Source organism: Tyto alba, unplaced genomic scaffold (assembly GCF_018691265.1).
Source record: "Tyto alba isolate M040663 unplaced genomic scaffold, T.alba_DEE_v4.0 Super-Scaffold_33, whole genome shotgun sequence".
Taxonomy (NCBI): Eukaryota; Metazoa; Chordata; class Aves; order Strigiformes; family Tytonidae; genus Tyto; species Tyto alba.
The window spans coordinates 4,637,435-4,655,988 of record NW_024881308.1 but is presented as its reverse complement, the minus strand read 5'-3'; the positions used below and the strand labels follow the sequence as shown (position 1 = coordinate 4,655,988).

Below are 18,554 nucleotides of genomic sequence, written 5' to 3'. Positions count from 1 at the left end.
CCCCTGAACTCCACATGTCTAAATATTTGTCCAGAGCAGTATGCTCTTAAATAAAACTTGTTTGTCCACGCCTTTATTTTTGCAGGTTCTTTACTTAGAAAAAATATATTTGCCGTTCCTCAGCTGTTTGCAGAGCGAAAACTCCATCTCCCCTTTCCCCCCCCGCCCCGAGGGTGACGCGGGGCTGGGGCGCTTCTCCCGGGGGGCCCCTTTGGGCCTGTTCCCCGCCTGCCAGCGGGGGTGAGGTGCTGAGGGACCGCGCACGGCGGCTGCTGTTGGCGGGGGGGGGGCAGCGGTCCCGCGTGGGGCCCGCCCGGCCCCGCCTCTCCCGGAGCCCGCGCAGGGGCCGGGCCGAGCCCCGGGGCTGCCCCCGCCTGCGCGGCGCGGAGGGCCGCGGGCACTGCGCCTCGGCTCGGCGCGGAGCCAGGCCCGCGGGCTGGCGGGCGGCCGTCGGGAGAGGCCCCGCCTGCCCTCCGCGGCTCGGGCGGTGCTGAGGGCCGCGCAGGTAGGCTGGTGCTCGGGGGGTTGGGCGGGGAGGAGGGCGGCTCGGCCGTGGGCTTGCTGTCGCTTCAGCTGCCCTAACGGGGTTCAGCGCTAAACTGCTGCTTTCCCGGCAGATTCTGGCTTCTCCACCGGGGAGCGGGGTTATTGTTTCAGCTGCAGCCCCCTCGCTCACATCTCAAAGCTGCCTTCCCTGAGCCACCGAGAAGAATGTTTTCTGGTAGTCGTAAGGTTTTTCTCTTTTCCACCTCCTCTATGTGCACTTAAAAACACGTTGGCGAGAAGGACTTAATCTTGCAGCTGAGTTGCCGAGGATGCCTCCCGTCTCTGTGGGATTTCACTTGTTTAGGCTACTTGAATATGTTGGGCTCTCTGTTAATCTCAGTTCACTAAGAAACCATATTATCTTGAGGCAGTTGCCAAAATGCTATAATTCAAGTTAAAAATGTTTTACTGGGATCGTCACTGCAAAGAAGTAGATGAACTGAGGTGGGTAGGTGAACTGTCTAAAGGTCTACTAGATTATTGCTGCTTCTTGTGGTGCCTCGTGATGTTTTAAAGCCTGGTAATACTAAAGTATATGCTTTGAGTGGTTTTTAGTCTATGTAAATATGCTCGGAATAGATTTAGCTTGGCTGGGCTGGCTGTTGCTTGCAATGTCACTGGAATAGCAGGGGGGTTGGTGCCAGCATGCAAAACCTGCTTGAGAAACCTACTCTGAGGATTACTAGGTCCTGCGGAGTTCCCCAGTGCCACAGCTATGCTGATGGCAGTAGTGGTTTATACCTGGTTTTCCTGTCTCTGAGCTACGACAAATAACGCACGACTAAATATTTGTCTGTTAAGAATAAAACTTTTATGTGTGGATTTGGCTAAAAACAGTATGGAAAGGCCATTTGGGCTCTGCTGTGGGTCTGTGCTTCTTGCAAGAGGTTGGTGATGTGTGAACCTGACGTGGAGAATGTGCCCAGACCTACAGACGTGGGGGGGACTCATTTTGAATCCTGTAGACTTCATGTTGTGCTCCGTCTTTGTTAAAATAATTTTTTTCCTGAATCTAGCTGTAATGCCTGCTGCCGTGCCTATCTCTGTGGAGCATTTGAAGTTCGCATTGTGAAAGTAGCACGGCCTCTCCGCTGCCTTGTAGTCTGCAAGCACTTGAATAGCATCAGTGAATTTGTGGTTTAATTTCCCATTTGCTGTTGTGTGCAAAAGCAGTTTTCTGGGCATCAGCAAGAGTATTAGAGCTTGCAGACTTGGATATTGTAGTAGAACTCCTTCCAATGTGATTGTTTGCAGTGATTGCAAATAGATTTTTTTTTTTTTAATGAAGGTTTTTCTGCAGTTTTGGATTTAATTCACCAACACGGTCTCTTGTTCACCTGGGGCAAAGCATCATTCCTCGTATGCACCTCCATCCCAGGGTGCTTCTATATTGTAGCAAGCATATAGTTTTCTTAGCTGCAAAAGTTTGATACTAAAACCTGGACTGAACACTTTGGACCACAGCATTAGTGGTAGTTTCTTTTGGCTGAGGTTAAGCCTCCTGAGAGACAGAAGCCTGCACTTCTGTGTACCAAACTGTACCGTAGATGTTTTATGACCTTTTTGCACATCACTTAATCTCTCTTTTTTTTCCCCTGACTTATTTGTAAAGCATTCACTTTGCAGGCATGTTACAGGGGTGGGGTTTGTTAAACATTTGAGAAATGTAGATAACTGGTTTCTTTCTCCTCTGAGCTCAGAACTCTGGAAGAAATTCGTAAAAGACCCAAACTCTAGTGTAAACTCAAGTGACCTAATGTGTTTTGATGGATTTAAGTGATGAACATGTCTGAAAGAAGTATGTAACAGCATTTCGGGATAAAGTCTTGCAGCATGTTGGGATCTCTAACTTGTTAGCGGGGCCTCTTTTGGTAATAGCTGGGTGAGCTGGGGCTGTTTACATCCTTCTCCTGGAGGAGTCATGGGATGATTTAACTTGGCCAACATCTGTTTTTAGTAAAGAGGAATCGGGGTTCTTGGGTCCAGCTGCACGTAGAAAAATAATGCTGAAGATTTGGCTCACGGTCCCTTGTGCCCCAAGAGGGCGCAATGGCAGCAGCACAGCTCTTGGTTTAATCAAGACATGGTTTTTGAGATGGTGTTTTTGATGTTTAAAGGAAGAACCTGTAAATGTTGTTTTCCAGTTCACAGCATCTTTGATTAGTTGGATGGAGAATCATGTCACTTGCCAAAGCTTTGTAAATTGAAACAGGTGAGGGTCCAGCTTGACTTAAGGAAAACATCACTCCCTGCAAGTACAGAGGACTGTTGAAATGGGGGCCCACAGAGGTTGTGGCACCTCAGCCCTTTACAAGACCCAACTGGCCGAAGCCCTCAGCACCCATTTGGGTTCTGTTTTGAGCCAGCTTTAAGCAGGAGGTTGAGTGAGGTGGTGACCTGAGGAGCCTTTCACATGTGCTCATGAAGGTGTGTGTAAACTGCTCTGGGGAGAAGTGCCCCTCTCTGTCTGTAGGGATCAAAGAACCCCCCTGCCCCCTTAATGCCTCATTAAAAATCACTGTGAGACTTGCACTGGAGTCTTCTGCTTTAGCTGGGTGAGGAGGGCACTAAAGGTTACAAGAGTATGTGCTATACACTCTTAGGCTCTTTTTATCCCTTAAAAGTTAGAGGCCACAATGCATGACCTGGAATAAAGTATATTCTAGCTTTGCATGTCTTTTAGGCTCTGAGTTCAGCAAAATGTTTGCTTAATTGGGGATGTTATGGCCAATATGCATCTATTCCAAGCAGTTTAAGTGCTTTCAGTTGGAGACATAAAAATGTCTTAGTTGTGACATGGTGTTTGAGCCTTCCTGCTGCAGATGTAAAATCCATATGGCAGTGTCTTAATTGAAACCTGCTGGAGTTATTTTTCTCCTGCATCACATTATATGAAATATTCTTTATGCAGCTGGCTTGAAAGGACTACCTTTAATTAGATATTTCTAATCAATTAGTGCTATTCCTTTCTGTAGTCCTGTTCCTTTCTAAGAAACATGATTTTGAATTATATAAGGCACTTCAATTTGACATTCTGCATATCACCTTATATGGCCTGTATGATGTATTCATTATTTTATGCCATGAATTTTATGCACAAGTCATTCACCGCAGCATTGTTAATCATGTGGGTAAGTCTTTCCAGGTGTGTTGCAGAGTGAAAAGCTTGTCTGAAATCAACTTGTTAGCTAAAAAGTTAGGTCTCTAAATGATTTTAGATTCAGATGTCTGTAATACTTTCCGGTATTTGTTGCTGTTTGGTAAGACCGTTAGGTCAGTTAGCAGGGGAGTATGTTTTGTGATTGCAAAGATGTCTGGAGAAAGAAATACAAAAGCTGATGTAGCTTAAAGCATATTCCCCAAAGTAGATTACTCCAAGAGTCTGGAATGTGTCGGTGGGAGGCTTCAGTTTTAGCGAGATGTTGCTCCATGCATGCAGGAGTCCTTCCACCCCTAAATAATTGTTTCCATCTGCATAGCTTATTCCATCAGCCCCAGGGCTTCTAGTGCCTGGATCGCTGAGCTGTCTGCAGAATTTGTGTCTTTTGTAAAAATGAGGATCTTTCTCACTAAATCTGCTGTGCTAGCTATGTATGAAGGGAACTTTGCTGTTGTTATACAGAAAAATAATAGGGAACCCCCACTGGGGAATCTTTTAAAATAAACAATATTCTGGTCCTTCTTTTGTGTCCTTTTAAATTTTTAGAGGGAGAAGTTTCAGGACCCTTGAATCTTCTTGCTTAATGTCTGGCAAACCTATTGTTAATTCACTAGTTGTTTGAGAGTTTTTTAGGTTTTATATAATATGAAATTTTGTCACCTATGATAACTTGCAATGTCCCTGGCTACTTGAATTGAATACCGTGGCTTACGGTCTGTGAGATGTCCATGTGAACATACACGCTGTCTTCATGTGGTGGAGGCTGAGTGTAGGAGACGACACCAAGTGCAACATACAGCTGAGAGCTCAGCGTTCCAGTACACAGCTTGGCTGAGACCCAAGCACACTTGCAGTGTGTGAATTCCTGTTTGTTGATTTTGCAGCACTAATGTATTTATCTCTTTGTCCTGTTTTGCCCTTTTGTAGAAGGTTCCTTCTAGGATGATGGACTTTGTTAGCAGTGGAGGTTGGTGACAGCACATGTTGCTGTTGTGTCTGTTGGGAAGGGGCTGCCAGGGAGGTGGTGAGGGCAGGGGCAAGAGCCTGCCTGACTGTTACATGCTGACGGATCGGTGGTAGCTTAGCAGGCAGGCTGTGCACTGATGAAGCAGTGTCAGCAGGCTCCTGACCAAGAGTTATCATTTTATACTTCTCAGTTATCTCTGCTTGGGTCACGTAATGAAGCATGAGAGAGACATCATTGGGGGATGTCACAAATGCAGAGTACTCTTCACTCCTTTGCCCCTGCACTCTTCTCCCTGAAAGGTCTCGTTTCTGAACTAGTTGAGGTCAGTTGAGTGCCTCTTTCCTGGAGGAGCTGGCATAACAGATATGTTCTTCCTTAATCTTCAGTTCTTAGTGGACCTTCCCTGGGTTTAGCCTGCGGTGGATGTGGAGAGCACACAGACGAGGCAAGGCAGTCTGCATGTTGGGGTGCTGGGGCGCTTGAAGGGCTGTTCGTAGCACTGCTGGCTTGGGAAGATGGCTTTTGCGTGATGGCTGTGCAGTGTGTGTGAGGCTGTCTTGCTGGTGGTGGTTGCCATTCTGCTCTCAAAACCTTTTTACCGCTCCTGCCAAATTAACAGTTATTCTGGCATCCCGGGAGCTCAGATTTCTCAGTGTCGTATGTACACAGCTGATCATGCGGCCAGTGCTTGAACCCCCATTTCTCCTGTGATCTCTGTTAATCACATTCCTGACAACCCTAACCAAGTGACCAACACTGGAAATAAAAGCGGTATTTCTTGCCTTGAGGGTATCTGTAATCTCCTGAGTGAATAGGAGCATGTAATTCTTGCAAGGTCTGTAGCAGGTGGCCAATATATAATGGAACTGGAAGGATATCCTCTTTAGGCAACGAATAAATAGAGTTTTGCTGATGAAAGTTGTTTTTCTCGGTCAAGGTAAAGCTCAGACAATGTTAATGTTTGAAAACAGCAGGGCTGACACAGTGGAAGGAAATCCTTGCATGCCTCATAGCGGAAGGTAGACATGAGGCTGCAATATATACATCCCTGCAGCTGATCTGAGATACCCTTGTTTTGGTCAAATATTCCAGAATCCTGGACTCACTCCAATTTGTGCATAAGAACGGCGAAGTAGATAAAGGTAACAGCTGTATTTAAATGCAGTATTTCCTTTGACTGATGGGAGAGGAAGGATACCTCCCAGGAGCAGTCCTTCTAATGATATCCCTAATCCAAGAGTTTCAGAGTTCATTCACTTCGTGCTTCCTACGCGCTCTTGGCCAGCGCGAAGCAGGCGTGAAACTGGCGGATGTTTGCAGGCCAGGAGGAGTTTGGAGCAAGCAGAGAGCTGCCAGGTCAGTTAGGGGAATTCAAGGCTTTATTAAATACCAGCATGCGTTGTGGGGAAAGCTTTTGGAAGAATGGCTTTCTGCGAAGCTTATTCTAGATGCAATAATGTGTTAGCTGGAAGAAAACTTAACCAGGGGGCAAATCTGTAAGTAAGACCAAGGAATTGCTTCTTAAAGGCTTTCCCGTGAACTCTGCTAGTCAGGTCTGTGCAATTTCGTAATGGATTAGCATTACCTCGTTGTCAGTGTCAACAAAACAGATGGCAAAAACAAACTAGTCTTTGTAAAGGTCAAGAAGCTGCTGCTTGGTTACTAGCTAGGAATCTATGAATATCATTTAACCCTGTATGAGTACTTTTTCAAACAATAGTACTGTGTCCAACTGTCACGGTTCATTTGGACGTCTCAAGGTTACAGGAGGACATACCCTGTGAATTCAGCTCTATTACATGAGCTCATTAGGTAAAAATCAAACAAGGTCTCAGTCTCCTTTCAATGGGCTGGTGTTACTTGTTAGTTCTCGAATTTGTTAATTCACAAATTCACTAGCTCACATGCTTATGAGGAAGCCACTTTCCCAGCTGATGGTGGGAGTGCTCATCCTTCCTCCTCTGTCATGGCACAGGTGTCCCAGTCCCACAGTGGGAAGCCTGGGAGCCTCAGCAGTGCAGTGCTGGTGGGTCAGCTTGAAAGCTCTTTGGGCAAGCTGATGTACTTACACCTTCTGTCACAGAAGTTTGGTTTCTACCATTCCTGTAGGTGGTTCCAGTTCTGAAAATTTTCAGTCTTATCAGAAGCTGCCCAACAATCGCTTTTGCGCAGCTGCAAGGACAGCAGGTCCTATCTCCTCCTCTCCTTTATATCTGGCATACATGTAGCTCTTGCTTTAGCCCAGTGGTGCTGCTCCCAGTGTGAGCTGTGTGTTGGGCTAAAACTTGAGCAGGAGTCAAGTCAGCAGCTACTGACCGTGGTGATGGCTGTGGCAGAAAGTGTCCACTGTACAGAAGTTTGGTTGCTTAGACCAGCCCAGTTAAAGCAGATAGTCCTGAATGTCAGTTTGGTTATAAGGGTTCATCAAACTTACAGAGCTGTGAGGTAAAATATAGTTGCTATAGTTCATCTGCTTGTGTATATGTTTTTAGATTTACTTTTATGAAATCTTTGTAGTTTTCAACTCACCTGCGAGTCTGAATTGAATTTCTGCTTGTTTTGCTTGCATGCACTGTGCTTATTCAGTGGATGATCTGTGTGCTGTCTGCTTTTTGCCTTTGCAATCACACTGTGTTACTCTGAACTTGCACACCGGGCGTAAACTGAAGAATAAAAATCTGTCTTGCAACATCACTTGACATTGGTACATGAGACTTCACATGTCTGATCTCCTTTTTGACCCTGCAGTTAGAGCAGTGGGGTTTTATACAAGAGTAAATAGCATGTGGGGATTTACAGGCACTACTTTAGTCTCTGACGAACCTTTGAGATGGGCTTGCACCGCTAACCTCAACTGCCTTGTGTTCTTCCTTTAATTCCCCTACTAAAAAGCTATTTGGAAGTGTTTGTAGCCAGCTCTTCCATCCCCTCATTGGCCCTTAAGTCCCAAGTCATGCCTGCAATCTTCCAATCCTGGTTTTCATAAAGACTTGTGTAATTAAACTTTGTCATGAATATTTTGGAAAAACAAGTCCTCTCCTAACGAGTTAACAAACTCTTGACTACTAATAGCTCTGTAAGAGCTGTGAGCTGTATTGTGCAATCAGGTTCAGCATCTCAAGCAGTTTTGTTCCAGCTGTTGAATCGTTTATAGATGAAACTAGTACAAACAAGCTGTGTGTGGTGACTTCAGAGCAGGTTGCCAGCATAGCAAAAATAGTGACAGCTGACACTTTTTTTTAAAAAAAAAAAAACACCCAACTTCTGAGCCTTTAAAGCAGCAGCCCAGTTCTGTTTCTGTTCTTGCTCTCTTCTAGAGGACAAATGAGAATACCCATAAATATAAATTACAGGCCACTTGTAATCGCTCCACACACAGAAGTTTGGATTCCTCCTGATGGACCTGTTACTGCTAAAGAGATGACAAAGTAGAACAGAAGCCTGTTAGGATAAATGACGGCACTTTTGAGTACAAGCACAACTGTTGCTTATGAGTGGAATAATTAGCACTTACTATTGATTGACTGCTAAATAAGAACTTCTGATACTAGGCTGTATTAAATTTTCTTTTTATTTTGGAATTAACTAATTGAGCAATTGGGATCTGTAAAAATCCTGCTCCCTTTGAGAGGGGGGTGTTCTGTTCCCCTGCTCAGAGGCTGAGGGATGTCCTGTGCACAAATGAGCACAGTGGCATTTCATTCCCAAGTAAATGCCCTATATCCGTGTGTGTGGGGACCTATTTGATAATATTTTTCTCTGGATCTTGAATTTGGTGTATTTTGGTAAGTGGACTTGGTTTTTATTGTAATCATTCAACAAGACAAGCTTCAGTAACACAGAGGGAGTTCCCCCCTAATCTCTGAAGTAGTTTCAGCTAGACTGACCCAATATAAAAACTTCTGGGGATATTTTTAAAACCATAAGGTATGAAAATCTATCCAAAAATCCCCAAATGAGACATTGCTTTGAAAACTGCATTTGTACTTAGTCCACACTCTGGTCTTTAGGTGTTTCACTTACCTTAATAAAAAACTTAGTTGTGTAGCTATGATCAGGTCGCTCCTACTTTTCTCCTGCCCTTGTTTTACCATCCTTGCTAAAACTCTAGCTTATCTGAGTCAAGCTATCAGTAGCTATTGTTTAGCTGTCTCATAACCTTGGTAGTTCCAAACCATGTGCTCTGCACTGATTGTGGGGCCGTGCCATGTGCATGAGTTCTCTTCTTTCAGGAGTGGATGTTTGTCATTCTTTGGGCAGTAACTCCTATGGGATGCCCGAAAACGCATTGACTCAGGGTGAGTTCAACCCGTGGAGCCCATCCTGCTGCTTGTGATTGTGGTGCAGGAAATAAACAAGATGACAACCTAATCTATCACGGCTTTGGGCTGAGAACTGGGGCAGCACATTAAAACAGTCCATTTCTGACACTCTTCCTATTTGTAGCTCTGTTGCCCCATCTATTTTCCAGAAAACAATAGAAGATCCAACTTGCAAAAATCAAAATGAGGTTTGTGAAATGGGCTGGGACGAGAGCTTGGGAATTTGAGCTTTTGCGTATTCTTTCTCTATGAAAAATAAGGAGGTGCAAAGCGGTCCGTGAGGGTGGTGCTGGGGACGAGCTCTGCAGCGTGGACTCCGGTTCCATCTGAGCCCGACTGACGCAGCCGGGCTGGCAGGAGGTGGTGGCTCCTCATGGCAGCCTGAGAGGGACCTGCCTGCTGATCCTTCGCCCCATCTGCCTCCCTTCTGTCACACCTTAGAAGTGACGTGTCGTGCTTTGTCAGCTGGCTGCAGTGATAATAGGTACCTGTGTTTGAAGGAAGTGAATAGGCAGCTTGGTGTTTATTACCCTGGTACCTGTCACTTCTTTCTGCTGTTAGTGTCCAGCAAGAAAGATACGGTTTTTGCAAGGCACAGCACCCCGTAGATGCAGGGACGTGTTTGAATAGGGAGGTAAACAAGGTCATCCTCAGAACCCCGCTAAGACTTCTAATTTTATACAGTCTGAAAATGCCCAGGAGGCAGAAACATACTCAGTTTAAATTAGTAAGTCTTGGTTATTCATCAGAATAAGTGGTTTTGAGTATCAAGAATAGCAACTGTGTCTTAGTGCTTCCTCCTATTGTTATAGCTCTTCCTTGCGCAGTGGAAATGTTTTGGGTAGTTTAAATTACATTTACAGTAGTAATTAGGTTTAAGCAACTTTGTAGTTCACTTATCTAAATATACATCTGTGTCTGAAGAGTGTATGAGTATTATTTCCACCCTCCGCTTCCCCCCCTTCACTCCCCCAAGCCATGACAGTATTGAACCCGGTGGGCAGTGGGAGGCAGTCATGTACCCAACCCCTGGCCTGTGTCTGGTGGAGATCTCTGCTCGGAGCTGCTGCTCCTGGTAGTAACCTGATGAAGTGGCTCTGACTGACTGCCAGCCAGCTAGTCCTGCTCTACTACAGCATCGCATCCCAGGAGTTCCTCTTTTGCCCAGTGTTTTTTTCTTTTTCTTAAATGTGAGATTAATAGCCATCTGCCTACAAACAATCTCAGTTTAGGAAGCATCTGTTGCTGTTTGTCCGCTGCCTGAAGTCTTAATCCTCCGTTTGTTACAACTCCTGGGTGCAGTAAAGCAGATTATGTGCTCTGACATACAGCTTGTGGCTGCAGGCAGGTTGGGTTTTACAGTAATCAAGGTCTGACAGTTCATCGTGGGGTCTGAGGCACCCTAAGTGTGGGTAGAGCAGGGGGGGTTGAAGGGGTGATGCTGGGCAGTCGGGGAAGGTGATGCTTTACTTCTCCACATGCACTGGCGTTGATACCCCAGCTCCTGTGGGCATGCCTGTATCTCTCCCAGTAGGATGACAAATTAAGTCTTGTCTCATGAAATAAAGTCACAGGTGGAAGCACTTTGTAGGGTCTGAGTGTTGCTGTGGCTGTTTCTTGACAGTGGTTGAGCTGAGAGATGCTTGTTTGATCTCCCAGCTCCGGGCAGAGCAGGGCCAGCCGGCGTTGCGGGGCCGGCTGCTGGGCGCGGGCGCCTGTTGCCCAGACCTGATTGCAAGTTAGTGCTTGGCCCCAGGCCGCAGCCTGGGTGCTGCCTCCCCGGCAGACTGGGAACAAGCTGGGACTTGGATAATCTCACCGCCTGGGTGACTCCAGAAACTGTAATAATCCCTTCCTCTTAATGGGTCCACGTGATGGATAGGTAACGCTACCTGCGGATTTTCTTGATGTGTGATGAGGTGGAGTGGGGATAAATGATTTTCAGGCTTTCCTAATATCATGTACTCTGTAAAAATAAACCTGCTGGAGAACAAATAATTGCATATTAGGGATTTTGTCTATGTTCAGGTTTTTCCACTCTACATTACAGTGCCTTTCACTTTCATTTGATTTTCATGGTAACAGATTGTTTTAAAGATGCTTGAAAAAATGTAATACTGCACTGATGCTGAGCTCTGTCAGGCAGTGTTCAGAGGCAGGTTCCCCAGCTGTTGGGGTCCCTGTGGGCTGGCATAGGATTCCTGTAGGTTTTAGGTCTCCAGCCTGCATGTGCTTTTCCCAGCTGAAATTCCCAATTTTCCATAAGCATGTTGGATGTTTTTGCCCCTCTCTTTTGGTCCTGAAAAAATCAGGTTTACTGAGTGAGCAAAGTCGTATCAGTTTGGCAGGGCATGTAGATATCTTCAGAAATAACTCATGCACTGAAGCTGTGACAGTAACAGTGCTGGGTCTGTACCAGTAATTCATTTGAACTAATTGGCTGCTGAGAGCATTGGTATGTCTCTTTGTCTCCATATTTGAGTAAGATTCAGCTCCTGTGATCCAGATGATCTTGTCCTAGTGAGCCTGACCCACCTCTAATGACATCAGGAAGACTGTCCTGGAGCATGAAACATGCTGGAGAGCTCAAAACTGGAGTTGGAACATTTATCCTGATTCATTCCATCCAAAAATGTAGACTCAGCTGGCCTCATATCCTATTTCTCCATCTCTTCTCATAAGCTAGGAAACAAACTTGCTGATTGTTCCTCTCAAATGCCATGAATAACCGAAGTGCAGACAGGAGTGAATACATGAAAGGCTGTAGATGGTAGTGCAGCTGTTATTATCCGCCAAGATCTTAAACTTTCAGTAATGCTTGTGTACTGCTTTATATGAGTAATCAAAGGTGAATGTACTATTAAAGAATTTTGTTTTCATTCTGGACACTTTAAATTCACCTCAGTTGTGCAATAAGCCTGGCTGAATTATTACTGCTGCGTTAGAAACCTGCCGTGATGAAGCTCGCTTGTATGAGTGACTGGCAGCCTGTCTGAAAATCTGTTGGTCAAAAAGGACAAGCAGCTGGCTGAAGTTAGTAAAAGAAATGTAATCAGAAGGAACACAGCGGAGGGGTAGAAGAAATGTCGTTGTGGGCTGTTGTGTCCATCTACTTGCAGTACTGGCAGTTTAGACGTGCTTTTGCATAAGGGAGAAGGAATGCCCTGAAGCCCAACCACTTGTTTCAGGGCAAGATGGGCTTGGTGGGAAGTCTTTCAGAAAGTGTGGGTGCTCCCAGGAGAGAAATAATGCTTTCCTGAGTTCCTAAAAACAGCAAAGCTTAGAGCAGCCACATCTCTCATGGATGTTTTTGTTGTTGTCCCTCCTTGCTCTCCCCTCCGGTGTCTCAGACCCTGGGCAGTTTGTGTGACCATATACAATGCTGTATGCTTCTGTCTGATGTATCTTTGTAGCAACCGTTGTCTGTGTACCTGAATTGTTTTGATTTGCTTTTTAAGTGTTGCTAAGGTCTTTACTGTTGGATGAATTTTTCTGATTAGATATAATGAAGAAATCCTTCCCTGTGCGGGGGGTGAGGCGCTGGCCCAGGGTGCCCAGAGCAGCTGTGGGTGCCCCCTCCCTGGAAGGGTTCAAGGCCGGGTTGGACGGGGCTGGGAGCACCCTGGGCTGGGGGAAGGGGGCCCTGCCCGGGGCAGGGGGGGGCACTGGGGGGGCTTTAAGGTCCCTTCCAACCCAAACCGTTCTATGATAATATGCTGCCTATGTACAACATAGTGCTGTTGTAAAAGCTGTGGCTCATGGATGGGCTTTGGTTAGAACTGTGAATTGGGGGTAAGGAGAGAAAGTTTTTTGGGGGAAATTCCCATGAATATTTTTGCATACTTTGCATGAGGAGTTCTAAGTGTCCCAGACCAAATACCCTCCCTCTGCCCTGGTCGGTGGGGGGGCTGGCATTTGGTCAGCGTTTGTTCCTTCTGTGGCAGATCAGCTGCATTTTCGCAAGGTGGGGTGAAAGTGGCTGGATTGAAGCACTGGCTGGAAAAATAGCTGTGCTGATGGGGAAGGAACAAAACAGGGGTGGCCTCATTGAATGCTTTTGTGAGGAGTTGTCTCTAGAATAGCTGCTGTTGCCCTTTAAGCCGTCGCAGGCTGAGCCATAGATCCAGTCTTACTGGGAATATTGGCAATAAAGAGCAGGGTTATTACCTATGCTGGAGAAGCTTTGCATGTGTTTGTTAAGGAAACTTCAAATAAATGACTTGTTTGTGCCTTTACCTTCAGGATTATGGGAGTAAATGTTAGAGGAAATGGAAGTTGCAGAAATGCTGTGAAAGGAGGTTTGGTGGAGAAAATAACAAGGAAAGGACAAAACCTGTTATGATGCCTCCAGGAAATCGGGTTGCTTTAACCCTTTGCTAGCTTGTGTGTAGCTCGTTGAGATTTTAAAGAAGGATCTGAATCTTGCCAAATATTCTCTGTGGGTGTTATGGGTTTACTCTGCTCTTTCAACACCAGTGTCTTACATCCAGCTGGGATTTACTCACTGCTCAGCTCTGGCAGGAAATGCTGAATTTGCTTTTTTAATAAGAGCTCGGGGTTTTTGCTGTCCCCTCCCCTTGAGTCCCCAGGGAGATATTTTGTGCTTTTCTTGATGTTCTCTTACTTCAGAGAAATGCAATTTTGAAGAGCAAATACACTGCTTGACTCCTCCTTCCCAGCACTGCTTTTGGGAGTTCCTTTTTCCCCGTGGCTGAGGCTTGAGTTAATGTTTAGCAAGCCTTAGCTTCAGCCCAGGCTCGGAAATAACTCCTTGCTATTTTCTGCTTGCTCTGAGCGCTGGATGCTGGCTGTGGGCCGTGTCCTTCAGCCCGCGTCCCCGGCGTGGGCGGCTCAGCCGCGGGCACCGCTGCCCTGGAAGGTGCGGGTGGATTTACAGTCACTTCTGCGGGGTGCGCCGGAGCGGGTGGGTGCGGAGGATGCTCAGGGCCACCCAGCCGGCACCTGGTGGGTGCTGAGCAGCGGCTGGTCGTCACCGCTCCTCGACTCGACGGCGGGGGGCACGGGTGGACTGACGGCCGCTCGCCGCCCCGGCTGGACATGGACAAGCGTGGCGCAGGGGTGGCCAGGAGCGGGGTCCCCAGGCCCCCGGGGGTGCTGGCGCCCGGCCGTCTCGGCAGGTACGGGGTGCGGTGTGGGGGGTACGGTGGTGTGGGGTGACCCCCGAGGCACGGCAGGACTGGGGCAGGACAGCTAGAAATAAGGTAGATTCTTAGAGGTGTAATACGCTCTTTAAATCTGTGCCTTCACTGCCTTGATCCTGAAATGAAACCTATTAACACACACACACCCCCCTGTTTTTTGATTTGTTTTGTTTTGTATTAACTCTAGTTGGGATGAGTGCAGCAAGCTGTGGAAGTGAGACCTGGGGGGTGCGTGCATGGCTGGGGGGCTAAACTGCAGGCTGTGTCTTTCCTTGTGACTGAGTAGTAACTTTGCCCTGGCAGCTTGTGGGCTTTGAGGGCTGTTCAGTGATTTGTAGAATCGTATGAAGGTAAGAACTCAAGATTTATAAATATCGTGCAAAGCACATGTAATGAAGGATACAACTGAAAATTGAGCTACTTTGCTTGACAAACACTGTATTGTTTGTGTGCTTAAATGATATTAAATGACTTAGGACTTTAGCTAATGTGTATTTACATCAGCTTAGAAGTTGCATCAAGTTTCAGAACTCCCTGCTGCGCTGATCGAAACCTGTGGGTTTTGTCTGAATGTACTCAAGTGATTTTATTTCTAACCATAGTTCATGTTTTCATGTTTCTGACTTATTTTTCATAGTCTGCTTCTTTGACCTTGTATGTAGAAGCAAGAAAGAAAATCTTTAAAAGATCCCAGGCAAAATTTGAGATTAAAAAAAAAATAGTGGGAGTGACAGAGGATTAATATATTAAATTATTTTAAAATCACCCATGTGTAAGAGAACTAGACTAGCACCTTGAGTATTGCAGGGTTTCTTTGATAAAAATCAAAATATTCAGTACCAGCTTAGGTTTTTTGCCAAACAAGTTAGTTGAGTTCCAGTGTCTGTACCGGTGCCAGAACACCTCTGTGGTCAGGTCTGAAGAGGTGCTACAGCAGGAACCCCAAATTTGCTCACTAACTTTGACTACAACATTTAACTTGTAGCAAGTGGCAATCCACATTTCTTCATTCAGGCCTTCACCAGTGGGTGAAACACATCCCATATGTATGTGTGTAACTAAGTCTCTCTGTGAAGATTGACTTAAAACATGCCTATACCATAAGGTGATGATACACCAGCCATCCTGGTCTTCTAATTAATTGACTTTAATGACTGTTTATTTTTGCAGCAGTACCTGTGGCATGCTCGTTGGGTTCCCATTAAGACACCCAAGGGTTTACCCGGCAGTGGTAGTGTGGTGCCTCCGAAGCAGTGCTGAGGAAAAGCCACTGCTGAGCCGGCTCTCCCTCCCTCGTGCTCCTCCTCTCGGTGTTGTAAAGCTTGTGGTACCTGAGGTGGCTCGTGGCTGGGGTCGGTGGCCCTGGGCTTTCAGGTGGCACTCCAGTTATTAGTTACAGAATTAGTTATAAATCTCAACCAAGGGTAGGCTTCTCATGGCAATGTAACAGGCAAGCACTTTGTCTTATGTGTAATAAGTCTTACATGAGAAATCCAAGCAAGGAGCTCATGACTGTCCTTCCTGCCTTCATGCACCCCTGAACCTCTCATGCGTGAAGCATAGCTTGGTTCCAGCACATCTCTCAACCCCTCCTTTCTTGGTGCTGGTCAGCAGGTTACTCTTGTGACTTGATCAGAGTCTCTTGCCTGTTCCTGTACATCTGAGCAACAACTTACAATTACTGATTCTTTGCTGTGATGTCGGTACATCTGGTAGAATGGGATACAAAAAGAAATGAGCATGAGCTCTATCATTTCTGATTTACTCTAAGTTCATAATTAAAGAACTTGTAGGATGAATATTCAGTGTGTGTGAGTCTGTACTTTTGTAAAAAGCCTTTGCATTAATGAACGATCACACAAAAAAATAAATCCACAGCAACTTTGTAAAGGATTCAAACACACTAGCAGCCTTCCCTCTGAAAGCCATGTGGTCCCTCACCCTCTTGACCCCAAGCTGGGCTGTAGAGAGGTTTAACATCTCACCTAAAGTCACAGCAATGATGGAACTAAAATAAGGGTGTCTCATCTGACATAACGGTAGCGTGTTTGGAGGACGCGTTTAGTAACTGGGAGGTATTGACTCATTCTGGCCTCGGCAAAATCCCTGGCAGTGTGTGCTACGGGGCTGTGACAGCCAAGTCACTGAAGGGCTGCGAGTCCGTGCCAGCCGCTCGGTGGGGATCCCCAGGGCAGGCTCAGCCTCGTGTCAACTGGGGTGCGGTGGGGACCCGGGCAGCTCCCCCGCTAAGGAGGGGTTGGGGGTAGGACAAGGAGGTAAGTATGTGGGAGCTCCTGTCTAGCCAGTACTACTGGTCTGTGGGGTTTGCAACCCCCTGCTAACTGCTCTGTGGGTTTCTGCAGCCTGGTGGTGTGCTGAAAGGTGGAACTTGAATGGCAGACTGGATCTTTGTGGCTGCTGGACAAAGATGCTTGTGTGTTTAGATGAACGTGGATTCAGTGGAGTATGTGAGGATGGAAATAGGGATGCAAGTGCTACCTTTTAATTAAGGATTCTCGTGTAATCATCCAGTAGATCAGGCTTGTCAATTCACAATTGCATTAAAGATCACAGTACTCCTAAAGCTTTGTTTTGGCCCGGTACCCCTTTCTTGCAGCCGGATTTCCATGTCGATGAAAGCCCTTTCCTGTTTGGCTTACCATGCTAGCACAGGGAAAGTGAACAACGGGCTGGTCTGCAGTAACCTTACAGTGGAACAAGAGACACATAAGGAGAGCATGGCTTATGTCTTCAGAGACCAAAGCAAACTCCGTCATGATGGAACAGATGCTCAGCTAATAGACTAAACTAAACATGGCTTTGAATATTTTTAATTTGGCTGTATCTGCATGGGCTTATCAATCTTGTGTTCTGCTCTGAGACACCTCCAGGCAGAGCTGTAATTACAGGCAAATTTTGCTATTCCTTAGCTTGCTTACTTAGACCCTTACTAGACAGAGTGGAGACGAGTCTATTCCAGGTAAAAGCCTGAGACAGATGTTGAGATGGAGTTTCTTTGCCCTTAAATACTTTTGCCCTTAAACACTTATTGTCAGGTAAGTTATAACCTGACAGTATAAGTTGTTTAAATATAAGTTTATTTAAATATAACCTGACAATATAAGGTATTTAAAACTCCCAGCGCTGCAGTGGAGGTGATCTCTGGAGTTTGGGTCCAGCACAGAAAACGATGGAGGTGCTTAGCTAATGCAGCATGGTACACAAAAGCATCAGGATTCATCTTTCACTCCACATAGCACTGGGCAAAGGATTGCTGTTTTGTCTTTCTGGTGTCACTAGGGATGCCAGGACAGGAGTTGGGGAGTGCCTTGTTGTTGTTGGAGTCGGAGAAAGCTGGAGCTGGTGTGAATTACTCCACACATGCAGAGCTATCTGGCACGTCCTCTATCGCTTGCAGAACAGGCTTCTTCAAAACAGCCTGAAATGACGCTGCTCCCGGAGCTGCTTGCATAATGGGAGATCTTGATGAGCTGATTGCTGTGTTACTGAAAACAAGCTGTAATCTTATTAGCAAATTGTAGTAGTGACATCTTAGCTATTCTTGCTGGTGCTGTAAAGACAGACCTTCAAATGTGCTGTTCCATGGGTGCGAAGTCCTTGATAAAGTGCCTTAATGTGAATATAAGTGGTGGCTGGCAGCAGTGAGGTATAAAATATGCTGGGCTAAAGGCACTGTAACTTCTTGTAGAGGGTGCTCTCAGTGAAACTAGTAGGTAAATGAGCAAATCCCCTGTGGTTAGAGAGATGCAAAGGACATATGTCAGCAGCGGCAGCCTGCTTCTGAGACTGCTTTAATTCTGGCTCTTTAGTTGCTTTGGTTTAGGTAAACCAGGGAAAGTAAAGCATGGTAAAGAGTGTATTGGGTAAGTTACTGTTCATTGCTGCCGCAGGAATTTGATAATTAGTCCGTCTTTCCTTTATGGTGTGGTGCAAGGAATTTGAACCAGCCACGTGCTTTTCATTTTCTCCTAAGAGTAAACTTTAGTAGTGCTTTTTTGCTTCTTGTTGTGGGGAGAAGGGAGGAACTGGTAGTCTGTGGTGTTTGTTTACAAAATCTGGGGGATTGTAAGGCTAACAAAATCAGGCTTTAGAGGTTTGAAGTAGAGCTTTCTTTCGGTTTAGGCGTTTGGTAGAAAAGTCGTGGAGCTTTTGTTCACAAGGCATCTCCTGGATAAATTTTCTATCTGTGTTGGGAATAAAGTTTTGTGTCATTCTGTGTGTCTGAATGAAATAGCTTAGTATGTATATTTCATCTAAGATTTTGATAAGTAGATTGACTTCTTCCATTCAGGGACCTGTTCTTATATTAACATGGGTATTTTTGAAAGACTGAGATGTAAATTTCCAGTACTTTCAGTAAGAAAAAGAAAATTGAT

The 18,554-nt window shown here is 45.8% G+C and overlaps 1 protein-coding gene across 5 annotated transcripts in view; it reads left to right on the top strand.

Moving 5' to 3' along the window:
- The first annotated feature begins 396 nt into the window (after window positions 1–396).
- Window positions 397–18,554, top strand: part of ARHGAP40 (Rho GTPase activating protein 40) — a 42,953-nt gene continuing 24,795 nt past the window's right edge. For 2 of the 5 annotated variants that reach the window (XM_033003606.2, XM_033003605.2), the window contains exon 1: window positions 13,950–14,133. In XM_033003606.2, coding sequence (XP_032859497.1) covers window positions 14,054–14,133 — 80 coding nt within the window. In that variant the 5' untranslated portion in view covers window positions 13,950–14,053. Of the gene's footprint in view, window positions 506–13,734; window positions 14,134–18,554 lie in introns of those variants that run through there. The other 3 variants (XM_042801054.1, XM_033003604.2, XM_033003603.2) reach the window with 3 other exon arrangements.